General features: G+C 44.2%; 1 protein-coding gene across 14 annotated transcripts in view; it reads left to right on the forward strand.

Annotated features, from left to right (window-relative positions):
* Window positions 1-24,202, forward strand: part of MACF1 (microtubule actin crosslinking factor 1) — a 341,652-nt gene that overhangs the window by 314,963 nt on the left and 2,487 nt on the right. For 8 of the 14 annotated variants that reach the window (XM_060019755.1, XM_060019760.1, XM_060019791.1 and 5 more), the window contains 12 exons: window positions 419-562; window positions 1,028-1,216; window positions 3,715-3,835; window positions 4,392-4,555; window positions 5,944-6,106; window positions 8,134-8,288; window positions 9,177-9,251; window positions 10,320-10,337; window positions 13,285-13,402; window positions 20,460-20,671; window positions 21,192-21,302; window positions 23,836-23,965. In XM_060019755.1, coding sequence (XP_059875738.1) covers window positions 419-562; window positions 1,028-1,216; window positions 3,715-3,835; window positions 4,392-4,555; window positions 5,944-6,106; window positions 8,134-8,288; window positions 9,177-9,251; window positions 10,320-10,337; window positions 13,285-13,402; window positions 20,460-20,671; window positions 21,192-21,302; window positions 23,836-23,965 — 1,600 coding nt within the window. Of the gene's footprint in view, window positions 1-418; window positions 563-1,027; window positions 1,217-3,714; window positions 3,836-4,391; window positions 4,556-5,943; window positions 6,107-8,133; window positions 8,289-9,176; window positions 9,252-10,319; window positions 10,338-13,284; window positions 13,403-14,219; window positions 14,289-20,459; window positions 20,672-21,191; window positions 21,303-23,835; window positions 23,966-24,202 lie in introns of all 14 variants that reach the window. The other 6 variants (XM_060019769.1, XM_069540975.1, XM_060019780.1 and 3 more) reach the window with 4 other exon arrangements.

Genomic DNA, 24,202 nt, shown 5'->3' on the forward strand with positions numbered 1-24,202 from the left:
TGCCTTCTGTTCTAGTAGTATTCATAATCTTTTTCCTATCTCATCTTGAACAACAACAACAAAAATGTATTGTTTTGTAGCTGTCACTATATGTGTCCAAGACAACACCATTTACACATATGGAAATGAATCCAAGCAGGAATTTATAAAAAGAGAGAGAGATCAGGAAAAGGGTCATGCCTGTGTCTCTCTAGTCCTTATCATCTGTGCAGAGAAAGTCATCTTTGTGAAATCCCTCGCTTCCCCCCACCTCTGAGAACTGGAAAGAAAATGACAGAGATGCCTAAATGCAGGCTTTTAGAGCTCTGTGTCAACAAAGAGTCGAAAAACACACTAAAGTTGTTTACCCCTCTCAGTGTAAACTAACAGCGCCGCTAGACTAGGTTTAAGGTTTTGATTTCAAATCTTGTTTGTTTAGGAATTCATGAAGAAAGTGGAAGAAAAGCGCGTGGATGTTAACACAGCAGTGGCCATGGGAGAAGTCATCCTGGTGGTCTGCCATCCTGATTGCATCACCACCATCAAACACTGGATCACCATCATCCGGGCTCGCTTTGAGGAGGTGAGTTCCTAGTTTTAGAGGAAGACCGCACGTGCCCCGTAAAATGGGTGAACAGCAGTAAAATACTCCAGAGCTTCCCCACCCCCACGTAAGGAATCTTTCACTCACTGTGAATATCTCAACAAGAATCAAGTTATTCGCATTTTAGTAGTGACTGTTTTCTTGATAATGTGCAGAAACCTGGAAGGGTGGTGCTGGTGTTGTGATGTGTTCCTTGATGACGCCCGGTGGACACGTGGTGTGTTCTTCCCTCCTTCCTGAGAATTCTGTGTCTAATACCACGTGCCACATTTGGTTTCAGGGGAGCTGATTTCTTACTCCAGCTCTGTCTCCAGAATAAGAGTGAAGCCTCTTGACTGCTTGGGTGGTCTTTCCCCTAAAAGTCATTGTTAGGCTCACACAAAAAAGGGCTTTGAAAACGAGGGATGTGCTTGGCTGACAGCCGACGGGTTCCCTCCCCCGCAGGTCCTGACGTGGGCCAAGCAGCACCAGCAGCGCCTCGAAGCCGCCCTGTCAGAACTGGTGGCCAATGCCGAGCTCTTGGAAGAACTTCTGGCGTGGATCCAGTGGGCCGAGACCACCCTCATTCAACGGGATCAGGAGCCAATCCCTCAGAACATCGACCGAGTTAAAGCCCTTATCGCTGAGCATCAGGTATCCTCACCACATCGTGTGGTCGCGTGTTTCCTGCATGGCTCATGGAGCCCGTTTCCTTGGCCCTGTGCATCCGTGTTTTAATTGCTGCTGAACATACTCCCGCAGACTTAGCAGCTTAAAACACGCTTACTGTCTCAGAGTTTCCGTGGGGCGGGACTTCGGGCCTGAAGTAGCTGGTTCCCCGTCTAGGGGACCAGGGGACGTCTTACCAGGCTGAAATCAAGGTGTCGGCCAGCACTGCAGTTCCCACCCAGGCTCTTTCAGGTTGTTGGTGTCGTTCATGTCACTGCAGTGTAGGATGGAGGTCTCCCTTTTCTCGCTGGCTGTCAGCTCCTGGAGGCCACCCTCAGGTCTTAGGCACACGGCAGTCTCACAGTATGGCAGCGTCTGTCTTCAAAGCCAGCAGGAGACCCTCCATCCTGCTCTGACAGATCTTATATAATAAAACGTAATCCAGGGCTTCCCTGGTGGCACAGTGGTTGAGAATCCGCCTGCTGACGCGGGGGACACGGGTTTGAGCCCTGGTCCGGGAAGATCCCACATGCTACAGAGCAACTAGGCCTGTGCGCCACAGCTGCTGAGCCTGCGCTCTGGAGTCTGCAAACCACAGCTACTGAAGCTCGTGCGCCTAGAGCCCGTGCTCCGCAACAAGAGAGGCCACTGCAGTGAGAAGCCCACGCACCACAACAAAGAGTAGCCCCCGCTCGCTGCAACTAGAGAAAGCCTGCGCACAGCAACAAAGAGTCTACTCAGCCAGAAATTAATTAATTTTTTTAAAAAAAAAAAAACCATAATCCAGGAGTGGCTGCCCATGCTTTCCACAGGTGTTGCCCACACTTGAGGGGGAGAGTACACAGGACATGTATGTCAGGAGTCTTGGGGCCTGGCTTAGAAATCTGCCTGCCGCATCCTGTTTCTATTGACTTGCCTCTGTGCCAAGGTCCCATTACTTGGGACCTATCCCATTACAACTGGATTCAGAAAGACGTCTTGCATGTACTCAGAGATGGGCCAGACAACACATCAAACTAAACTGAACAGAGGAAAGCTCAGTTAGGAGACAAATTTGGTTTTTAACCATGATAATTTACACCAAATGCAAGCATGGATCTTGCCTAGTTATACTGTGGACATAAGGTCTTTTTAGCATATGTAATTAGCCTGGCCAGTGAGGACTCCCTGTACTTCCCATCAAGTTTACCTACGTTGACCCCTTCTCTCCTGAGTGAGATTATCTTCTTCCATCAGGGCCAGTCCCTCTCCCTTCTGTTATCACCTCTCATTCCTTGTGCCTTTAAGCTCCCCCCTCTTGTGTCCCCCCATCTCTCTGACAACTCTTTATCAGTCTTCTTAGCTGGTTCCTCTTCCTCTATCCACTGGTTAACGTTGTTCCCCAAAGTTCCATTCTTGACCCTCTTCTCATACCTGAGGTTGTATCTGGCCTGACACCTTCATCCAGCACCTGTACACCCAGGGCTTCCACATCTCTTGGCTTGTCTGCAGCATGCAGGAAGCTAGAGGCAGCTCTAAAACTCCGTTTCATCCCTGCTTCCTGGCCCTGACCCCACCCCTCCCTTGCGCACCTGCCTCCTCTCTCCTCATCCACCCAGTCACCCAACACAGGAGTGACTCCTTTTTCTTTACCCCCTACATTCAGCCAGTTATCAGGTCTTACCTGTCCTACTTTCAAAATACTTCTTGGCTCCTTCTCTCCTGCCCCAGCTCAGGCCCTCACTGTGTTTTGCCTCAATTACTGCAATGGCTTCCCAACTTGCCTGCCTCCCCCCTTTCCATCCTCCCTCCTACACTGAGGCCAGAATGGTAGCTCTAAAACAGAGATCTGATTGTGTCTCTTCTCTAGATCGGAATCCTTCAGTTGTCCACCCACCCGTAAACACCCCCCCGCGCGCCCCCCCCCACACACACAGATTGCTCTCAGAATAAAACCCCAGTCCCTTAGCCTGACACAAGGCCTTTCTGGACCCTTCTCCTGCCTGCCTCTCCAGCTGTCCCTCTTGCCTCTCCTCTGATTGTATCCTCAGCCAGTGATCAGCAGGGCTCTGGCTCGCTCCACTGTCAGGCTTCCGTGGGACTGCCCTGCCCCCAGCCTTTGGCTCATTCTTCATCCTGCAGCACACAGCTCAGGCACCAGCCTCCGGGCAGCCTTCCTCCCCACATTGGGCTGTGGGTGCCTGTCCTAGTCCTTCTTTCGGAGCCCTGGGTGCCACTCATTGCTCTGACTGCCTGGTTTCCTCACTCAGCTGTGAGCTCCTGGAAGTCAGAGCCATGTCTTATTCCTTCAGGTCTCCAGAACCTGATGAAGTGCCTCACTCAAGGCCACAATCATGTTTCTTGAAAGGAGTGCAGCCGTGTACGAAGGCATTTGCAGTTGCTCCATCTGTCACAGGCTTGGCCCTTGTTAGTAAGAAGTTGCCTAATCCCATCTTAGTCCAAGAAAACTCTCAACCCTTTTCCTTGTTGTTTGTGTTTAACAGACATTTATGGAGGAGATGACTCGCAAACAGCCTGACGTGGACCGGGTCACCAAGACGTACAAAAGGAAGATCATAGAGCCAGCCCATGCGCCTTTCATGGAGAAGTCCCGCGGTGGCAGCAGTACGTGGCCGCCTGTTGTGCAGGATGCTTCCTTCCTGCTCACTGATGAGTGCTTCCCAAGTGCCCAGCAGAAATTTCTTTTCCATTTTCAAAAACCATATTGGATTTGAACAAAAATCTTTTTTGAAACTCACTTTTCTTACACTGACAAACAATAACTAGACTCCAGTTTTTTGAATTGGTAGAAATTTGGAGTTGGTGAAGCAGATTCTTTTGCAGTGACCTTTCCATGTTTTGGTCATCAGCGCTGACTGTTGCGCTAATTTCATCATAAAATAAATCTGCTCCTGTAGAACCACTGACATTTCCTCAGTTTGCTAAGGTAGGACAGAATTGATTGAAGGTATGAGACAGGTACCTGTTGACTGGGGAAAAGCATCAATAGCTTTTAGGTCAGTGTGCTTCCATGTCTAGGTGTAGCCAGGTCCCGACTTCCTTTTCTCAGTTACTGACCGGACGTCATCATGAAGATCTTCTAGGTCCATACAGACGGCAGCTTCTCTCTGTGAACTGACTAAACCAGCTTTTCTAATCTCATGATGATTTTTCCTTTCAGGAAAGTCTTTGAGTCAGCCCACACCTCCTCCCATGCCAATCCTTTCACAATCTGAAGCAAAAAACCCACGGATCAACCAGCTCTCTGCCCGCTGGCAGCAGGTGTGGCTTTTGGCACTGGAGCGGCAGCGGAAGCTGAACGACGCCTTGGACAGGCTGGAGGAGGTGAGGCCCCGCCAAGCAGCCTTCCCTGGAGGGAGGTGACTTTTATCAAAACACAGCCCTTCTGAGGCCCTCTGAACATCACCTGTGTGCCTTGACCCACTTATGCAGAAGGAGGAACCGAGCAGTGTAGGCCAGGACTCTGTCCTCCAGGCCCCCTGGGAGAACAGACACATGTGAGGAAACCAACAACAGATAGGCCGTAGCACTGGTGGTGGAAAGCAGGCAGCCAGCCAGTCCAGGAGGGTCCAGCCTGTGACGCGACCCTCCTCGGCACCTGGCCTTGTTTGAGGATCAGGGGCATAACTTTGCAAGGTTACCGCCAAGTGTGGAGCTTCTCACAAAAATGACCATTACTGAGCCTTTTGTGTAGGTATAAGCTACCCATTTCTAAAACGAGTAATTTTTTTATCGGCCTGTCATTCTATCAGTATTTTTCTTCAGTAGATTATGAAAAGCTAATCTATTTTGAAGTATCATTAACCAATCTAAAAAATATAGTACTTCACTTCCTAGTTTCTAAAACAAATTTCTAATATCTTTTATATTTTTTTATTTGTGCATATCAAAGCAGCTATGCCCAGAAGTGAGTGTTCTGTGTTTTTTGTTGTTATTTCTGTAGATCCGGTTGAGTTTTAAGCATATTTGGTTTTGGCTTTTTCTTTTTTCCCCATTCCTTCCAACTTTGGAGTTTGAAAGACCAGGGGGAAAACCGCTGCACTGTTTAAGTCATTCTGAGTCTGTGTCACTGACATAGTCCAAGTAGCTCAGCATCATTCTGCCCACTGCATAGACCTGCTGCCATCTACCAGGGCCAAATATTTAAAATGGGAGTCAGAAGGACAGTTCACTCCCTCTGCTGCCATCCCAAAGAAATGTGCTTGGGTGCAGGACTGGATTCTTGATGCTTCCAACCGGAACTCAAACTATCTCAGAAGACCAGTGGGGAGGGGGGCTGAGCCTCGAAGACATAGGCCTCTACGTGATTATAGTTCCTTTCAAAATCACATAAGTGAGGAGTGCTAAGGACGTCTTTTCTGGGATAGAATCCATTCTCTTACATCTAAGGGGATGATCTTTTGAAAAAGTGCCAAGGGAAAGCAAGGCTGGCTCCACCCATTCTTGTTCTGCGTGCTCCGTATTTTCCATGGTGGTCGTTCAGTTACCGTTTCTCTCGCTGCTCCATTTTACCACAGCTTGTGTAAGTAATCATGGCTTTAAGTGAAGGAGCCAGAGTGTGCGTTCCCAAAAGATGCAATACACAGATATCATTGTTGGTCCCCCTTGAAAGGCCTGCATGGCTTTGCTGGATGTCTGAAAGTTTTCGTATGCTCTGGGCAGGTTTGAAGGCCAAACAGTAGGTCTTGTTGACACCTCTGATTTCTGTCTAGTTGAAGGAATTTGCCAACTTTGACTTTGATGTTTGGAGGAAAAAGTATATGCGTTGGATGAATCACAAAAAGTCTCGGGTGATGGATTTCTTCCGGCGAATTGACAAGGACCAGGATGGGAAGATAACACGTCAGGAGTTTATCGATGGCATTCTAGCATCCAGTGAGTCCAGTCATAATTCCTTGCACCTACTTTGTAGAAGCAGGCTGTATTCCGGCTAAACAGTCTTTCTCAAGTTAAAGCTGTAGTCTTAGGGAAGAAGTAATGTACCTGCTTTACTAAGATTGGTCTGTTGTTTTGATGGAGGGAAGAACCTCCATCATTTTGCTAGGAATAAAAAATGCAGGTCTTGTTTGACACATTATGGCAAGCAAAACACATTCGAGGTATAGAAAAGAAGCTAACTTTTGTGAATAACGAGGTTCTAAGTACAGGCAGACCTTGGAGATGTTGCAGGTTTGGTTCTAGACCACCGTAATAGAGCAAATATTGCAGTAATGTTTCCCAGTGCATATAAAACTGTTGTTTATACTATACTGTAGTCTGTTAAGTATGTAGTAGTGTTATATCTTAAAAAACGATGTGCATACCTTAATTTAAAAATACTTTATTGCTAAAAAATGCTGACCATCGGCTGAGCCTTCAGCAAGTCATAATCCTTTTGGCAATAGTAACATCAAAGATCATTGATCACAGATCACCATAACAAATATAATAATAATGAAAAAGCTTGAAATATTGCAGGAATTACCAAACTGTGACACAGAGACATGAAGTGAGCAAATGCTGTTGGAAAAATGGTGCCGACAGACTTGCTTGACACAGGGTTGCCACAGACTTCCAATTTGTTTTAAAAGGGGGAGAGAGAATATCTGTGAAGTGCAGTAAAGCGAAGCACAGTAACATGAGATGCGCCTGTAAAATGTTTTTTAAAATAAGTTTTTTACAATATCAGTTTCTCAGATTAAATCAGATCAAATTTTTATTCCTTCCGGTTTTATTGAGATATAAGTAGCATACAGCACTGTGTAAGTTTAAGATGTACAGCATAATGATTTGGTTTACAGACTCTGAACTAATTATCACAATAAGTTTAGTGAATATCCATCATCTCATAGGTACAAAATTAAAGAAATAGAAAAAAATGTGTTTTCCTTGCGATGATAACCCTTTGGATTTACTCTCAACAACTTTCATATGTAACATATAGCAGTGCTAATTAATTATATTTATCATGTCGTACATCACGTCCCTCATGATGTCAGTTTCTGGCATCTGCATAACAGCTTACAAAATGTATGATCGCATTTATTTTCAGCAGAAGGAATAAGGCATAAAGTTGTAAGTGACTTGCCAAGATCACAAAGCACATCTCACAGCTGTGTTACTTCACATGGGTGGCCCAGGAAGGCCTGTCTGGAGGTAATATTGGAGCTGAGACCTAGGTGATGATAAGGTTCCAGCCATGTCAAGATTTCAGGGGAGAGATAGAGGCAGAGCCACAGCAGATCTAAAGTGCTGAGATGGGAATGAAGTTGGCATGTTCTAGGAATGGAAAGGTTAACACGGCTGGAGTGTCATGACCTTAGAGATGTAAGATGTGAAGTTGGAAAGGTAGGAAACAGCCATTAATGCGGGGCTTTGTTGGCCATCATGAACGGATCAGATCTTATTCTAAAGACAGTGGGCAGCCAGCAGAGGTTTCCATCTGAGAGACAGTATAGTCCAGTTTACGTTTTAACAAGTCACTCTGGCTATTGTAAACATTCACACTCTGGAAAGCAGTTGTCAAGAACCCAAGGCAGTAATCTAAATGTAGAAAAACTTTATCCTATTAATTCCAAATTGTCGCTCTCCTGAAATAATCTATATATCCAACAACAGTGGAGTGGATAAGTAAATTCTGAAGTTTGTTGGTAGGCCTCTGGTTTTAAATTGCATTGGGGAGGGGGGTAGATGAGTCTATAAGCAAAAATGCCAAAAACCTGAGTATGCTCTGCGTAATTTTTTTTTTGGTGATTTTTATCTTTATAATATTTTATATTTTCTAAGTTTTCTAAAAGGACTGTGTACTGTTTTCCAGAAAAAAATCAAGACAAATTTTTTTTTAAAGAAGTATTTATATAACCACCAACCAACCAAGTAAGCCCTCTTAGTTAACGTTCCAAAATGTGATTAATTTTCTCCAGAGTTCCCTACTACCAAGTTAGAGATGACTGCTGTTGCTGACATTTTTGACCGCGATGGGGATGGCTACATTGATTACTATGAATTCGTGGCCGCTCTCCATCCCAACAAGGATGCTTATCGACCAACAACTGATGCAGATAAAATTGAAGATGAGGTACGGGAAAGAGTTGTATTTGGAGTACATTTTTGACCATAGGTTACTACTGTCCTGAATTTGGTTGGGTGTAATTGCCGTATCAGCCCTTTAGCGTGTCTGTTGGGAGGTGATTATCTGGAGTTCTTTTTGGGGATCCCCTTTTGGATGGTGTTGCCCCAGTGGATGTCCGACTCTTGAGCTGTAGCTCAGTCTCAATGAATTGTTACCTAAGTGAGTCACCTCTGTGTGGTGCTCTGCAGCTTGCAGAGAACCTCTCCAGGGCACCCTGTTGCTTAGAACAGACTCATCTCTCAGTCCTGAGATCCTACCTCGGGATGCAGGAGAGCGTCTTCATGTGTAGCATTTAAGGGGTGATACATAAAAGTAACGTTTAAGATGATGTGTACCCACCAAACTTTCTGCCTAATTAAGAACTGTATCACACTGAAAATTGTATCACACCAAAAAGTGTGAATTCATTGGTAGCACATCCTGGGATGGGAGAGGCAGTGGGCCTGGTCTTGGAGAGTGGCTTGGAGCACCCCAGGACTGACTTCCAGGGAATTTGGGCTCCTAGGTTGACATTTAAATCAGCTCATAGTTTGCTTTATTAGTCAGTTAATATTGATGCGTGCGTATTAGCACATTTGAGGAAATTTTGAAGCAGGATGGAAGAATGTGTTGTTGTATCATTACTGGGGAATTTCTTTCATACTCAGCGTCTGAGTATCCCAGTTAGTGAGACTCACAATAGAAGATAAACACATGTGTCAAAAGCCTGAGGTGCCTAAAAAGTATGTAATGAAGAGCTTCTCTGATGACATATAAAAATCTTTGTTTCTCTGCAGAGGAAGTCTTGCTTTACCCTTCACACTTTTCTCTTTTTCTGTTGTTCACAACCAATAGGTCACAAGACAAGTGGCTCAGTGTAAATGTGCAAAAAGGTTTCAGGTGGAGCAGATTGGAGAGAATAAATACCGGGTAAGAAAGAGAAAACCAGTCCTTTGTGGTGGTCATTCCTGCTGTGTGGCCCTTACAGGTGAAAGCAGCCTGACACACAGCAGATGGCTGATCCCACCTTCCCGTCACCGATGCTTGGAGTACCAAAGCCAGTGGAGACTTGCAATGCGATCAGTCTGTGGCCCTCACCTCTGTAGGTGCCAATTATCAGGTGTCCTGTGAGCTGAGCTTTAGTGCCCCACATAGTTGCATCTGGAAAATAGTGCCGTATCTAGCCAGCAGTAGCTTGTATGGGATCCAACATAGGAGACATTTCAGAGCCCTCTCTTCACTGCCAAACAGGTCTTTGAGGAAATGGAGGCACCTTTATCATAAGATAAGGAAACAGTTATCTAATGACTGACCATTGCCCCCAGAGAGCTGGTCATTGTGAGCCCAAGTGGCTCGCAGGCTCAGAAAGGGCTGGAGAAGCTCTGTCCAGGCCCCACAGGACGCTCAGCCTGCTCAGTAGTCTTCCCTGGAAAGCTGTGCCGAGCGAGGCCATAACTGAGTGAACTGTGCTGTGTTTTAGCTTCTTTGGGGACCAGGGTGGGGCACAGAAGGGATCTATGACAGGACCCCTAAAATGTATCCAGCAGTTTGTCAGGGTTCTCTACAGTCCTCAGGAAGATCTAGGATTGTCAGAGAGGATTTAGATGGCCAGATAGCATAGTTACATGCACCCAGTTAGAAACAGGAAAATGAGGTTCCATTAGCACGTCACAACCGTCTTCAAGGTCCAGCAGAGTCCCACTGTGCTGCTCTGAGCCAGGGGGTGGAGTGTTGGGTGACTCTGCCTTGGATCCAGCCCAGGGTTTTGAGTTAATAAGGCTCCAAGCAATCTTATAATGGTTTTATTTCTTTTTTTTTAATTACCTGTGAGAGAAATGAGTTAACAAAGAATATGGTCAGTATGTGTTGTTCTGCATGGAACTGGTAATATGATTACGTGATTTTCATTCCTTAGTGTTAATTTGACAAAACGTTCTTTTCTCTCTCTTTTTTTTTTTTTCTTCCTTTTCCTCCATCCTTAACTCTTACTGTCTGTAGTTCTTCCTCGGCAATCAGGTACAGTGTGCCTTGCAAATGTTATTTTTGGTGGAAATGGTCTGTGTGGCTAATGCTGCCTGTTCTTTGCTGTGGGGAGAGGACGTAATCTGAAGCATGCCTGGGTCATGTCTGGTAGTCTTACCAAGTGGAGAAACTGATAGCAGGGCTAGTATTGTAAAGCTGTCTCAGAAGCAAAAGGATATAAGTATATATAATTTTCCATTTAAAATTAGATTGGCTGACGACGATATTTTGGTGGGCTGAGTTAAAAGTAGTATGGTTCTGGGGAAGTTAAAGCTATGGTATCAATCCATCCCACTTCTAAAAAAGAGCCCAGTCTTGTCAGAATACCAGACAGCACAGTTCTGATTTACACCCAAGTCTTTTGACCGTTAACACAAATTTTATAATGCACACTAAGTCAGAAAAGTCTTAGGGTATTTAAGATACTGTGTTTAAATACCTTACTAAAATTTTAGTTACCTGTGCTTACGTTACATTTTATAATCATAAGGGATGTGAGAAGGAGTGTGGAACTCATACTTGGCTTGTAGCCTGACGTTTGCCGATTATGGCCAGCCAGCATAATCTAATGGGATCAAATTAGACTTGCAAAGATTGAATGCTTTTGACTCCACTTGGTAACTCTAACCTTTTAGATCTCTTTGAGGGCTCTGGGGTCCTATGTCTTAAAGTGGAAGGAAGTTGCATGGGTAAAATTCGTCTTGTGATATGAAATCAGAAACACTAATAGTTGATTTGAAGCCTTCACTCAAAGTTCCAGGCACTGCTTTAACCACCAACTACAGTAACATTCTGGGCCAGTGGGAAGAACGAAGGATGGAAAGAAACTAAAGACAAGAACAGTCAAACTGGCTTTAAATAAGTCATTGCTTATGTGCCAAGAGTGCCAAGTAGTACCTAAAGGTTGTACCTGTTTGCTAATGACTGCATGTGGGTACCAGGGGCCCCTTTGAAGTGGCACCGATGTCCTCCTCTACTCCACTGACCAGCAGAGGGTCAGAGGAGGGTTAGTTCCAATGTTTGGAACAGAATTATGAAGTTTCACTTTATACACGAGGCACCTGAGGCCTTAAGGACCACTGTGCCAACAGTCACACAGCAAATGTTAGAGCAGTGACGCAGAGAAGGAAGCAGAGCTTACTGTTGTTGCCTCTAAGACTGTTAGGAGGTTTTTGCCTCACTGGCAACCCCTCTCTGCCAGATTCCTGCAGGTCCCTGTTTTTAGAGCTGCTATAACTCCTTCCACATTCATCTCTCTGGCCTCCCCCAGACACTTTGGCCCCCGGCTTGGGTCAAACCTCCTTTTCCCTATAGCTCAGTAAAAGCAAGTTAGAATCTTTCAGAGAGAGCTTTAGTAAGAAATTAAGGGGGAAACAAGAATGAAATCAGTGGAGTTAATTCTAAAGGTTGACAAATAAATTACAGGGCACAGTAATGTAAGAATAAAGTACAGCTTGGGGTTCCTTCCTGATTCCCTCTGGAGGACACATTGGCCCTTATTTCCTTCTTCCCCTCACTTATCCAGAGAGGACCCCAAACAGTGACTCGGGCTGGCACTGCCCTTGGGTCTGGTGGAATCCTCAGTTCCTCCCAAGGGGCCTCCCCGTTCCCACGCATGGGGCCAGTGTCTGAGGGCAGCTTCCTTCCCGGGACAGGACCTTTATTCCCTCATGTTTCTGGATCCCGACTTCAGTGCTCTTTACACTACACCATGCTGTGGCTGCAGTCACTTTGTATGAAAACCTAAAACCTGCATGAGATGAAAGATGTAGGACCATTTTTATTTTCAAAGAAAAGGGCTTGGGTGGGGGATGATATTTTTTTCAATCACCTTGCCTGTATAAACAGTGAGCTTGAATCAGTGCAAAGTAATACAGAGAATTACCACAGAAATATTAATTTTGAGGGGGGTTGGTTACGGGTCCTTAACCAACATCCTTAAACATCCTTTCTGGCATTTTTAATTTTTGTGCCTTCTTTCAAAGTTATGATTCTCCTCTACAACTTTGAAAATCCTAATTAAGTGATTAAATTACCCCCCTCAACATTCTCCTTAAATTAAACAATTTTAGGAATTCCATTTCTCCAACCATATGTTTGATTTTTGTTTTGAGATCTCAGCATGATTCTCTTTTGTTACCTCTTAACTTTTATTTTGGGAAGAGGATAATTTATGCAGTGGGAAACTCCAGATGTTGATAGGGCTGGGAAGTAGGAATATTTGGCAAGAAAAAAAGGAAAAATAAATATCAGAAAATCATGCTTGTTTTAACATCCCAAAATGATTGTTGAAAACTACTTACAATCAGCATGGTAGATAAAAATTTTAATTTCTTCAACTAAATTTTAGTATAAACACTAATCATTTGTTCAGCTGAAGAAAATTTTCTGCTGGTGACAACACAATTAGAGAATACTTAGGGGTTTATTTCTGAAAATGATGTGGAAAATCAAATTTCTTTCTAAGCTTGTAATAATGGTGATCCTTTGCAAGGTTTTCCTTGAGATTTGAAATATGATTTGCTGTTCTCCATTTAACTTTTGAGCACACTGTATTCAGAAGCTGACATCCACCTTAGAGCTACCTTTTCTTTTATGGAAACAAGCTAGCTTAACAAAGAATTGTATCATTGGATTTAAATTTGGGCAGAATCTTTAAAGGAATCAAAGTGAGCTAATGCCTTGTCTGTCCTCCTTCCTCCCCTCTGGAGCAAGGTCGCAACCATCAACAGTTAACTTTATCCGAACAGAAAGTACGTCAAAATAATGACCTTTAGCTTTTCCATATTTTAAGTTTTTTGGGAAAAATGCAAAATAGTGAGAAGTAAAATTGCCCCCAAACTGTGAAATTGTCATTCTATCTGAATACAGTCTGCTTAGGGAAGAAAGTCTAGCCCTGCTCTCGGGCGCCTTCGCTCACCGTTTCCCCTTGGCCCTGCAGTTTGGGGACTCCCAGCAGCTGCGGCTGGTCCGCATCCTGCGCAGCACAGTGATGGTCCGCGTTGGGGGAGGATGGATGGCCCTGGATGAATTCCTAGTGAAAAATGACCCCTGCCGAGGTAAGAAGCCGTTCTGAGCTCGTGTTATTTGTTAGCTACGCCCTCGCCGCTGATCTTTCATGATTCCACAGGGTGTTGGTGGTGGGGTCTGTTTGTTGATTCTGTTGTTAAGCTGCCAGGTGTCATCCCACTAGCACAGATTGGGACTCGGGTGCAGGGCAGACCAGGGAGAGAGAGCAGGAGGGTTTGATGCTGTCAGGGGAGACGGGTTTCCAGGGACACACTAACGAGAATTGGGAATTTATTGATGTCATCAAATGTTTCTGTGTGAGGGGTTAAATTAACCCCAGCCTAGAAAGAAGCCCTGTCGGTTCCCTGTTAGTGCTGCAGATGACTTTGCCTGTAATTCCCGTGTCTGAAACTCAGAGAGGGTATCGGGCCCCTCCTAGGCAGGGGAGGGCTGGGAGCTCCCTTAACCAGGGAGGGGAATAGAGAACACCTAGCAGTGAGCCTGGGCACTGCATTGTGAGGCATATGGTCACCTAAGTAAGTCCATGGGGTCTCAGTCTGCTTCAACCTGAAAAAGCCCAAAGGCCAAAGAGAATGGTCTACTCTTTTAGCCCAAAGGCCAAAGATAACAGTCAACTCAATGTGAGTGATGGCATCTGCAGCTAGAGGCGTGTGAGGGCCGCAGCAAGCGGGGGATGATCAGATTCCAGTTGCTACATCCCATTCAACTGCTCCTTTCCTTTCTCCTGTTAGCCAAGCTGCATGTGGGTACACAGGAGGCTCCCCCACTGTCTGCCAGTTTGTCTTTCTTGACCAGTTTCTGCGTTTCCTGCTCTGTTTCTTTGTGTTTATATATTTTTTATTCTAGTTCACCATCCTGGGAGTAAAATAAAGCGCTCTGATTCCAGCTCTTCGATTTCCAGTCAGTCTCCCATAGGTTGGCTTTTAAGCTTTGTCCCTCTTACCCACATCCCAGCCCGTTGAGAATGGCTTTGCTTTTTAAACTGTAGCATCTCTTGGCTCTGTGGTATCTGCTGCCTTTATGAATGCTTTGAAATAGCCAAACCATAGCTTTTCTAACTATTATAAGTTGACAAAACAAAATATGCCTGTTGAGACAGTACCCGTGGAATTTGTTCTGAGTTTCTGTTTATTTAACAAATACTTATAGCTTTATATACCACACACTGTTTATTATAAGACCTTACAAATAATAATAACACATTTACACCTCTAGGAGGTGTAGCTGCTATTATTATCTCCGTTTTATAGAATAGGAAATTGAAGCATAGGAAAGGTACATAACTTGCCCGAGGAGAGGCAGCTAATGGCGGAGACAGGATTCACATCCAACACCGTCTGGCTCCTGACCTCCATGCTGTGTCTCAGATGCTAACATACCCACCACCACCCTTTTTTTTTTTTTTTTAAATTTTATTTATTTATTTATGGCTGTGTTGGCTCTTCGTTTCCGTGCGAGGGCTTTCTCTAGTTGCGGCAAGTGGGGGCCACTCCTCATCGCGGTGCGCGGGCCTCTCACTATCGCGGCCTCTCCCGTTGCGGAGCACAGGCTCCAGACGCGCAGGCTCAGTAATTGTGGCTCACGGGGCTAGTTGCTCCGCGGCATGTGGGATCCTCCCAGACCAGGGCTCGAACCCGTGTCCCCTGCATTGGCAGGCAGATTCCCAACCACTGCGCCACCGGGGAAGCCCCACCACCCTTTTTTACATGTGTTTTACTGGTTCCAACTACGTAATTAAGTTAGTAAGGCTTACTTATAAGCTGAGCAGAAATGTTTACAATACTGTTATGTCACTTCTTTGGAAGTGATTTATAGTCAGAATCTGAAGCATTTGAAGCTAAAGGTTCTCACATGAATTCAGATACGCTTATGAATTAGTTCCTCTCAACTCATTCTGCATTTACTCCAATAAACCAGAGTAATAATAGAGTAATAATTTTCATTAGGATTTCCTTTTTATAAAGTAGTTAGTCTTAAAAACACCTATTCTGATAAAAACTAGAGCAGGTTTAAATTAGTTTTAGAACTTAATTATATTGCAAACCAATTTCTTTGATATAAAAGTACCCTCTGATTGTTTTAAATGAGGAGCTATATATATATATCTCTCTTTTTAACCTTAACTCAGTAAAACAACATTATTCCTATTAATAAGGTTTTATTTTTCATGCTGTGTGTGATTGAACTAAACAAAAGAGATACTGCATGTGACATTTTGGAATCTTTGACTGCCTGTTTGCTGCCTGCTGTACTTGCTCTCTTTACGATAACATTGTGCTGCTGGCCAAGGAGAACACTGCTTGCTTTTTCCTTATCTTGTTAGCTAGACATTGGAACCCCAAGGAGATTTGGGAGGGCCATCTAGGAGCTATTTTCTATGGAACATAGTAGCCTTTTTCGGCATCCCTTGGAGCAAACAAGGTAAGGCTTTCCCCTGTGCCTTTCCAGGAATGCCCTCATCCCAATTCCATTGACTACAGGGTCAAGAACTCCCAGCAGTCTTAGATATCATACTCCTTAGATATCATAATCCCTCATAATACTAGTGAGGGACAGGATGAGCTACATCTAAGCAAATAAAAAATTGTGCTACGAGGGGAACACTTAAAGGCCCAGGTGGATGTAATACATGACTTAGAAGGGCATGAACATCACAAAGAGAAAAGTTCCTTGAAGCTACCTAGGGTTCTGTGAGGATTACTGTGGCTTACAGAAGCACCACTTGGGGTGGATTTTTTTTTATTCATTTGGGTTGCATTTCCTTGGCTCTGTGCACCATAGAGAATGTTATTCTGAGGACAGTACCAAATGTACGACGGGGTTATAATGCCAGTGTTGCACAATCGTGTTATCTGCCTTTACACAGTTGTTTAAGAAGATGAAAGTTGTCTCAGACTGCACATTGCTTTAGCCAAGTGTAAAAGGTAAAAGTATTCAACTAGGTAGGTTCCTGGTACTGCCAGAATTGGAGATTCCACTTTCTGAACTGAGCCACGGCAAAGGAACTCATGATGTTTGGATGGAGGTAAAACAACGTCCCTGCCTAGTGAATCGGCGCACATTTACCCGAGGGTTCCGGGAATGTTTCTGAGCATTAGGCAGATTAATTCCCCAAATTTTACTGAAAATCTAGTAATTTGGCTTAGAAGTGATTTTTTTTATTATTATGGTAAAATACACATAACATAAAAACTCACCATCCTGACCATGTTGAAGTGCACAGGTCAGTAGCATTACGTACATTGACACTGTTGTGCTACCATCACAGTCACCCACCCACAAAACGCTTCATCTTGTTACACCGGAACTCTACCCGTTAAACAACAGAACTGAATTTTAACTAACAAGCCTGTTCCAGCCAACATCGGTAGTCAGTCTCTTAGAAAATGGTGGTCTCTCTGGTGGTTGAAAAACTGAACTTGAAATGGCTGTCTTTGGGGTCTGGACCCCAAAATGTGATATTCAAAAAACCAAAAAATCATGGTCAAATGCGTTTGGAAAACACTGAGTTAAAACTAAACAGGTTTCTTTGCTGCAGGACTTGTCAGAGCTTATAAAACGCTGATTGATTGCATTAGGGAGAGAAATGTAGAATCCAGTGTTTACGAAACTCCTCTTCATAGGAAACCCCTCAGAAACCTCAGTTTGGGAAATTCTGATGTAAGCAGTGAAAGACCATGGAAAGATTTGGAGCTGTTTAGAGAGATCAGGTTTTTATTTAGAAATTCAGTGTGGGGAATGAGGAGTGAGGGAGGGATGACTTTAAGATGAGAAACAAGGAGACCATTTGGAAGCCTGTTACAGTGGTCCAGGGTGGAGGAGATACTCCATGAACCATGTAATTGTAAGGGGTACAGGAAGGGCTTAGGGATTCAAGAGGCATTAGAAGGTGGAATCAATAGTAGACTGAACTGCCATCAGGAGGGAGGGACCTACGTCAACAACCAGGTTTCAGGCTTCAGTCGTGTCTAATCAGTTGGGTGTAAGGCTCTGGCATCCAGGAGAGGTCTATGCTGGGGATGTATTTGAGAGTTAGGCAGGACCGTATGATGGTGCTGAAGTCTCAGATGCATGAACTCATCACCAGGTCAAAAGTCTAAGAGGGAGAACAGGACTGTGGATGGAACCAGGGGAACATCGGCGTTTAAGAAGTGGGTGGGATGGAGTAGTTGGGAGAAGGGGGAGAGGCAGGAGAGCGGGGGCCCTGGAAGCCGAGGGAGGAGAGTGTTTCAAGAGCAAAATAGTAACTCCCCCGAGTGCAAATGACAACAGCAGAGAGGTGTTTTTACCTGTCAAATTATCAGGGTTTTTACCTGACACATATGTGTACACACACTCTCTTTTAATACAGAGAGCATTGGCCGGAGTGAAGTAAATTGAATATATTCATACATTATTTTTGAGAGTGTACATTGGTATAAAATTTTGTAGGTCAGTCGACAAGTATCAAAAACCTTAAGTGTGCATCCTTTCTCCCCAGCAGATCCACTTGTAGAAATTTATCCTAAGGAAGTCATCATGGGTGGGCACAAAAACTTTTTACAAGTAGTTTGTCACAGCGTTGTGTACAGTGTTTTAAAAATTGTGAACAAAATACAAGGTTGGTGAAATAAATTATGTCGATATGATGAAACAATACTTTGCAGCTAGCTGAAGTTATGCAAGTTATTCCTCAGGCATGGAGGAATGTTTCTGATATTTTTGTATCTTTTATATATATATATATACACACACACACATATACACACACCGTTGTGCAAAGGAATAAAGACACCAACGTTTTAATAGTGCTGTCCCCTAAGATTAAGCAATTTTTATTCTTTGTACTTTTCTGTAGATCTCAACCTTTCTACAGTCTAAAAGCATCCCCCTGAGGCAGAAGTTGTCCGTAACCTTTGCCAGTGGTTACAGTAGTGTGGTGGGGAAGGAAGGCGGAGTGGGATGAGCTAGCGTAGATGAATGCAAGGAGCTGGGCCGGGCAGAAGGCAGCTCAGGTGGAAGACCTTGGTTCTGGTCCCAGTTCTGCCACAGCGTTCCTTGACCTCAGCCTCTGAATGCTTCAGTTCCTTTGTGACATGGGGATGCTGACTGGTCGCTGATAACAGTCAAGTGCAGTATTACACGTGATCACACTCTGTAAACTGTACAGTGCATGGAGAACATGTTATTATCGTTACACTTAAGATGTCATTGCCCTCATCTGCAATGCCATTTCAGAGTCTTCCTCTTGTGTCACTGTGTTGTTTTCTGGGAGGGTGGGCTCAGTGAACTGTTAAATCTCTACTAGGTTTAAACCACATGTCTGAAGTTCTTTATGGCTTAGGGCCATAAACAGTTCTTCTGGGGTCCAAGTCCTCAGCTGAGTAATGATTTCCATTTGTCCCTGTTAACTCAGTGCTTGTTGTGTGTCCACCCTTGTGCTTGGCCCTTTAGCAAACATAAGATAAATAAGTGTTTAGCGATGTGGAATCTTACTGAAGTACCTAGGTTAGCGCTGAAGGAAATTCCCTTTGAGAACTGGACACTGAGGAAAGTGCTGGAGTTTGGAAAATGGATGAGTAACCTGGTTGGTTAGAGTAGGGAACAGAGGGCCAAGGAATGAACCTTGAAGAGCATGTTCTGTTGGAGCCTAAGAAGGGAGGAGACAGCTTAGCATTCCAGGGACCAAAAATCCTAGACTGTCCAGACAAGAAGGACTCTTGGACATCAGTGAGCCTGACTGATCACCTCTAGTGAGCCTGAGGAAACGGAGGCCCAGAGTGGGAAGGATCCCAGTTGGGGGCAGAGCCTGGACTGTAATTCAGGGGTTTTGATAATGCAAGTTAGTCCTTTTAACTTCATACTTTGATATGTTACGTCAACTGAGTATATTGAAAAGAATTTTGATTTGATTTAGGAATTTGGAACCTCTCTGCTTGGACACTCATGCAACCTGATTTAAAATCCAATTCTACCAAGATTCCTCAAATTTCTTGAGGACATGTGGAGTTGGGCAGGAGAGGGTAGGCACAATTACCTGAAATTTTCTAAACTTGTAGTTTCTGGCCAAAGTAAAAAATCTAATAGAGGAAAGAAAGACAAATACTTTGTTTCTAATGGTTCCCTTTTCCCAGGCTTTACCAGCAGTCCTGTTTGTTTAGATCTATCTAGTACATCCTAAAAAGTGAGCGGCTTGGGGATGAATGAGCAGACAAGGTGATTGCAGAATAGCACCTTTCAGTGAGGAATAATCTAAGAACACATTCCAGAGGAATTATTTCTTCTAAATTCATAACGTCTTTCACATTTAATGTTTGTGTTGGCTGTACTTGGTATCTTCTGACCGAATCCAGATTTTGGGTTCTGGTCTGATGGCTCCAGGAAGCCCCAGGACAGCACTGTTGGCCTTCAGTGGTGTTGCCAGACTCTCCAGCTGGATGTCCCTCTCCCACTGCAGGTGTGCCTTCAGCTTCTCATTGCTTTCAGCTTTTGACTTAACGGTTTCTCACTGGCAAGTTTTGTGCATGGTCTTGATCTCTCTCCTCCCACATGTTTACTTCTTAATGATTCAGTCCAGATCTTTTTACTGTCCTGAGTTCCTGGACCCCTTTCTTTAATAATATTATCGACTGAATTCAAATAGAAGAGCCTAGGTGATGTCAATTTCAATGATCTGTTTTTCTCTACTATTTCATTACCGTGTATCCTGCAACAGTTGAGCAAAAAGTACACATGTACTATGAGAGAGAAAAGAGGGGTTTTGATTTAACCTCAGAGGTTTGTGAACTGCTTCATCTGCTTTCTCTTGACCCCAGGGGACAGTGGCAAGGCCAGATCGTGACCACAGCATGGGATGGTGCTTTGTACACAGACTTCTTTATTACAGCAAACCAAGGGGCTTATTAGTTAGTGTGTCTGCTGTGGGTAAGAATCATGACAAGGCTGATAAATCATGAATTTATCCCTATTCTAAAAGAATCCACAGATGGTACTAAACCTATAAATTATATAACTGTTATCATGGGGTCAAGCATCTGTATGACCATCAAAGATATTTTTTTTTCAAGGTTAACTGTTATTGTATGTGTGTGTTTATTCCCTTTTTAGCACGAGGTAGAACTAACATCGAACTTAGAGAGAAATTCATCCTACCTGAGGGGGCATCCCAGGGAATGACCCCTTTCCGATCACGGGGCCGAAGGTCCAAACCATCTTCCCGGGCAGCCTCCCCTACCCGCTCCAGCTCAAGTGCTAGTCAGAGTAACCACAGCTGTACGTCCATGCCGTCTTCTCCAGCCACCCCAGCCAGTGGCACCAAGGTACGTACAACCTGCAGTGTGACCTCCTTCCCCGCTCCCAGCTTTGCGGATGTCCATTGTTCAGTGTAGCCCCCGAAAGACCCCAGTGAGGAGAGGCACTTGAAGACATGCAGACCAGGCTGGCCAGGCCCTAGTGGTACACAGATCCGGACCTTTAACATGACTGAAGAGGACATTATTAAATAGGAACTCGGGTTGTTAAGTCCAAAGCGCTTCTTTCCACATATTCCCATTTTGAGTTTGAGCCCATCTAGTTACTAATCTTGAAAATCCAGGCACTATCTGTGCTGCTGGAGCTAACAGAGAAGTTTGTTGTTACGACGGGTGATGGATGAAGAATGCTGTTGCCTTTCTGCCTGGTCCCTTTCATCCCGTTGGACTGATGTGCATTTTATTTTGTCTTCTATTTCTTTAAAATTTAGTGTCTTCTATTTATTTATTTTTTTATGTTCCCAATTTGCTCCCTTTCTGTTCCATTTTCAATTATTCCCGTCCTTCCCTTTGGATTTCCGTTTCACAGACTCCACTTCAGTTCTCTCGCTGTTATGACAAACCCTGGTTGGTAAACAGTAAAGCTGGCACCCCTGTCAGGGACAGCCACTATCCTGACCTCCAGCTGCCCAGCCCCGAGGTAGAGTATGGCTTTGCTAAGGACACAGTCAAGACCAGGCCCTCGCTCATGCCGAGGACTTGACCAGCTCTTCTTCCTGACACGAGTCGTGCTCTTTTCCATCTCTGTGGTGCTTGCTCTCACAGCTGATTCATCTCGTCCAGTGTTTTTCAGGGGTTTCTAACTCGGATTCACCAAAATTGGAGATAAATAAGAGATGCCTAAGACTGGATTGTTTAACAACTTCCTAACAGTCTTTAGAATGATATTTGCTCAGGGTGAGAAACAATGGTCATTTGTGGTGATTTGTTGATTGATGTTGTTTATAATCAGGCCTCTTGGAGCCTCCAAACGTCATATCTGACACAGACGAGTTACGAACACTTGAAATTCAACGACGGTGCATGTTCAACAGTGTTCTATCTTTGCTTAGGACAGAAGAGTGGCTGGTGCCCCCGCCCCCCGCCCGAGCCACATCCCCGGGATGGTGGTATCGCCACAGTGGTCCGGGTGTGGGTGCCGTCTCCTTCAGCCACACACAGTATCAGTGAACACTGCTCTGAGGCTCAGGTTTTAGCTTCGAATTCCTTGGCCTAGGCACTTGGGTTTCTGTAGCCTTGATTTGAATACATATGCCAGCAATGAAGCATGTTCAAGTACAGTCATTAAAATGCCCAAGTACTGTTGGAAGAGCAGTGTTTCAGAAATAAAATGTGGACTACAGGCTTGTGTGATAGCACTACAATTTGCATTCTAGCTCCTGCTGGGAAACATTGGGTTCTTGTGCCGCAAAAGGTAGCGTTGCCTTTAGTCATGTAAAGCTTCAGCCAATAAACGCAGGAGGTACAAGAAGCCAATGCCCAGGAATGGACTTGCTGCTTTGGGATTCATCCCACTCCAAGCTAAAACTCCAATTCAGAAATACATCTGGCTTAGAACATGATCTGGGGACCCACTGACACTAAAACCCCACAACTCAACCTGCTTATCCTGCTTTTCTTCTCCTTAAATGGCTCCAGTTTCATGAAAGTCTCAAAAGTTCTAAAATTTTTAATGTTTTAATTATGAAGTGCCAATTCTCATGGGATTCTGATGGATCAGCATTTTTGTTTCATCTTAAGGTTTTACCTTTGGTTTCATTTCATTTCGAGGTTTCATCTTTCCTTACCCACTGGTGTTCTGCAGGCTGTGTCCTGACGCGGACGCCCAGCCCGGCATCTCTGGCGCCACGTCTTCCCAGCAGCAGTAGCTTCTGAAACTGGTGCTCTTCCTCCTGTGTGGGCCAGGAGGGTTTGTGCTGGAATGTTAATCCCTCTCTGTCGCTTTTGCTCTTTCTTTATAAATTGAAGATATAAGAAACACCATGCAATGGGTTGCTTTACTCTTCTCTTTGTATAAACATCTTAAAAGTCCTGGAAAACAATTTACACGATTGATTTCAAAGAAAAATTGGAATAGCATGCTGTGGCATGAGTGATACTTAAAACAGATTTAAAATATTCTTTCTCCAAATTAAATCTTTAAAAAAAAATACACTCAAATGGGAAATAGAGCTCCTATCAGCAGCAGTAATGATTATGTACATCTATCCAGCTCTTCTCCAGTTTAGGAAGTGCTTCCACACATGACTTATTCACTCAACAAGTTTTTATTGAGCCCCTCGTCTGTGCCAGACGTGGTATTAGGTGCCAAGGGTGTGACAGGGAACAAAACAAAGTCCCTGCTTTTGTGGAGTTTCTGCTTTAATACAAGAGAGTCAGGCAACAAACAGGGAATTTTCCTGGGCTGTTACAGGAGGAACAGCCAGGAGGCCAGTTGCAACGGTGGACTGAACGAGAGGGAATGTGGTAGGAATGAGGTCTCAGAGGCAGGACCCTTCTCTGGTTTCCACTGGGAGAAGTGAAGGCACAGATGCCAGTTTAGATAAGCCAAGAGCCCAGACCCAAGCTCAGTTCTTCTGGCCCCTTGTTCAGAGCCTTGTTCCTGATATCACAGCCCCACTCATGTGTGCTTCTCCTAATCACTTATTTGATCAAGTCAAGTAATTTAATCTGCATTCTGCCAGTGCGAAAATAGATCTTTACTTGACTGAAGTTACTGCATCTATCTAGTAGGGATTGGAGTAATATTTGGATCTCCATGTTAAATATTTGGGGTTAGAACTCATATGTCACATTTCTAACCCCAAAACTTTGATACTTGGGAGTATTTGGATTTTTTTCCTTTACTCATTTACCATGTTTCTGTTTGTTATAACTACTATAATCTTACCATTTGAGGATCTTTTTTTTTTTTTTAGTAGAAATTTGTCGGTAAGGTAAAAGGTATTGGAAGACATTTTAAAACTTTTAATTGGGACATGAAACCTTTATTTTGGGAATCTTCAAAATACATGACCTAGGACACTTTCAAAATAAATCTTTGTTTTCCTGGACTTTTAATTGGCTTTTCAATTGATTAGTCATAAGGAGGGCTTAAGTAGACCTTTTAAAGTGGAATTTCTACCAAAGATTACACCAAGTAAATATGACCTTTTTATTTTTATTTTTTTAAGATTATTCCATCAACAGGCAGCAAGTTGAAACGACCAACACCAACTTTTCATTCGAGTCGAACATCGCTTGCTGGCGATACTAGCAATAGTTCTTCCCCAGCCTCCACAGGTGCCAAAACTAATCGGGCAGGTAAGTACCTGCCCCAGCACTTCTGCATCAGGATGAGGGTGAGGGGAGTGGCCAGGCTAGGAATTTGGAAACAGCAGCCTCTCAGCAATGCTTCACTGCTCCCCAAGGAGCAAATAATGAGAGTAGCACTGAGGTGTGATGCTGAAAGACAGCCCTGCAGATATCCTGCCGACCTTGACTTCTTCTCCTGTCAGTACAAGTAGCTCGAACCTTGCCTTCTGAGAGCAGATGCTCTCA

Source organism: Delphinus delphis, chromosome 1 (genome assembly GCF_949987515.2).
Source record: "Delphinus delphis chromosome 1, mDelDel1.2, whole genome shotgun sequence".
Lineage (NCBI taxonomy): Eukaryota > Metazoa > Chordata > Mammalia > Artiodactyla > Delphinidae > Delphinus > Delphinus delphis.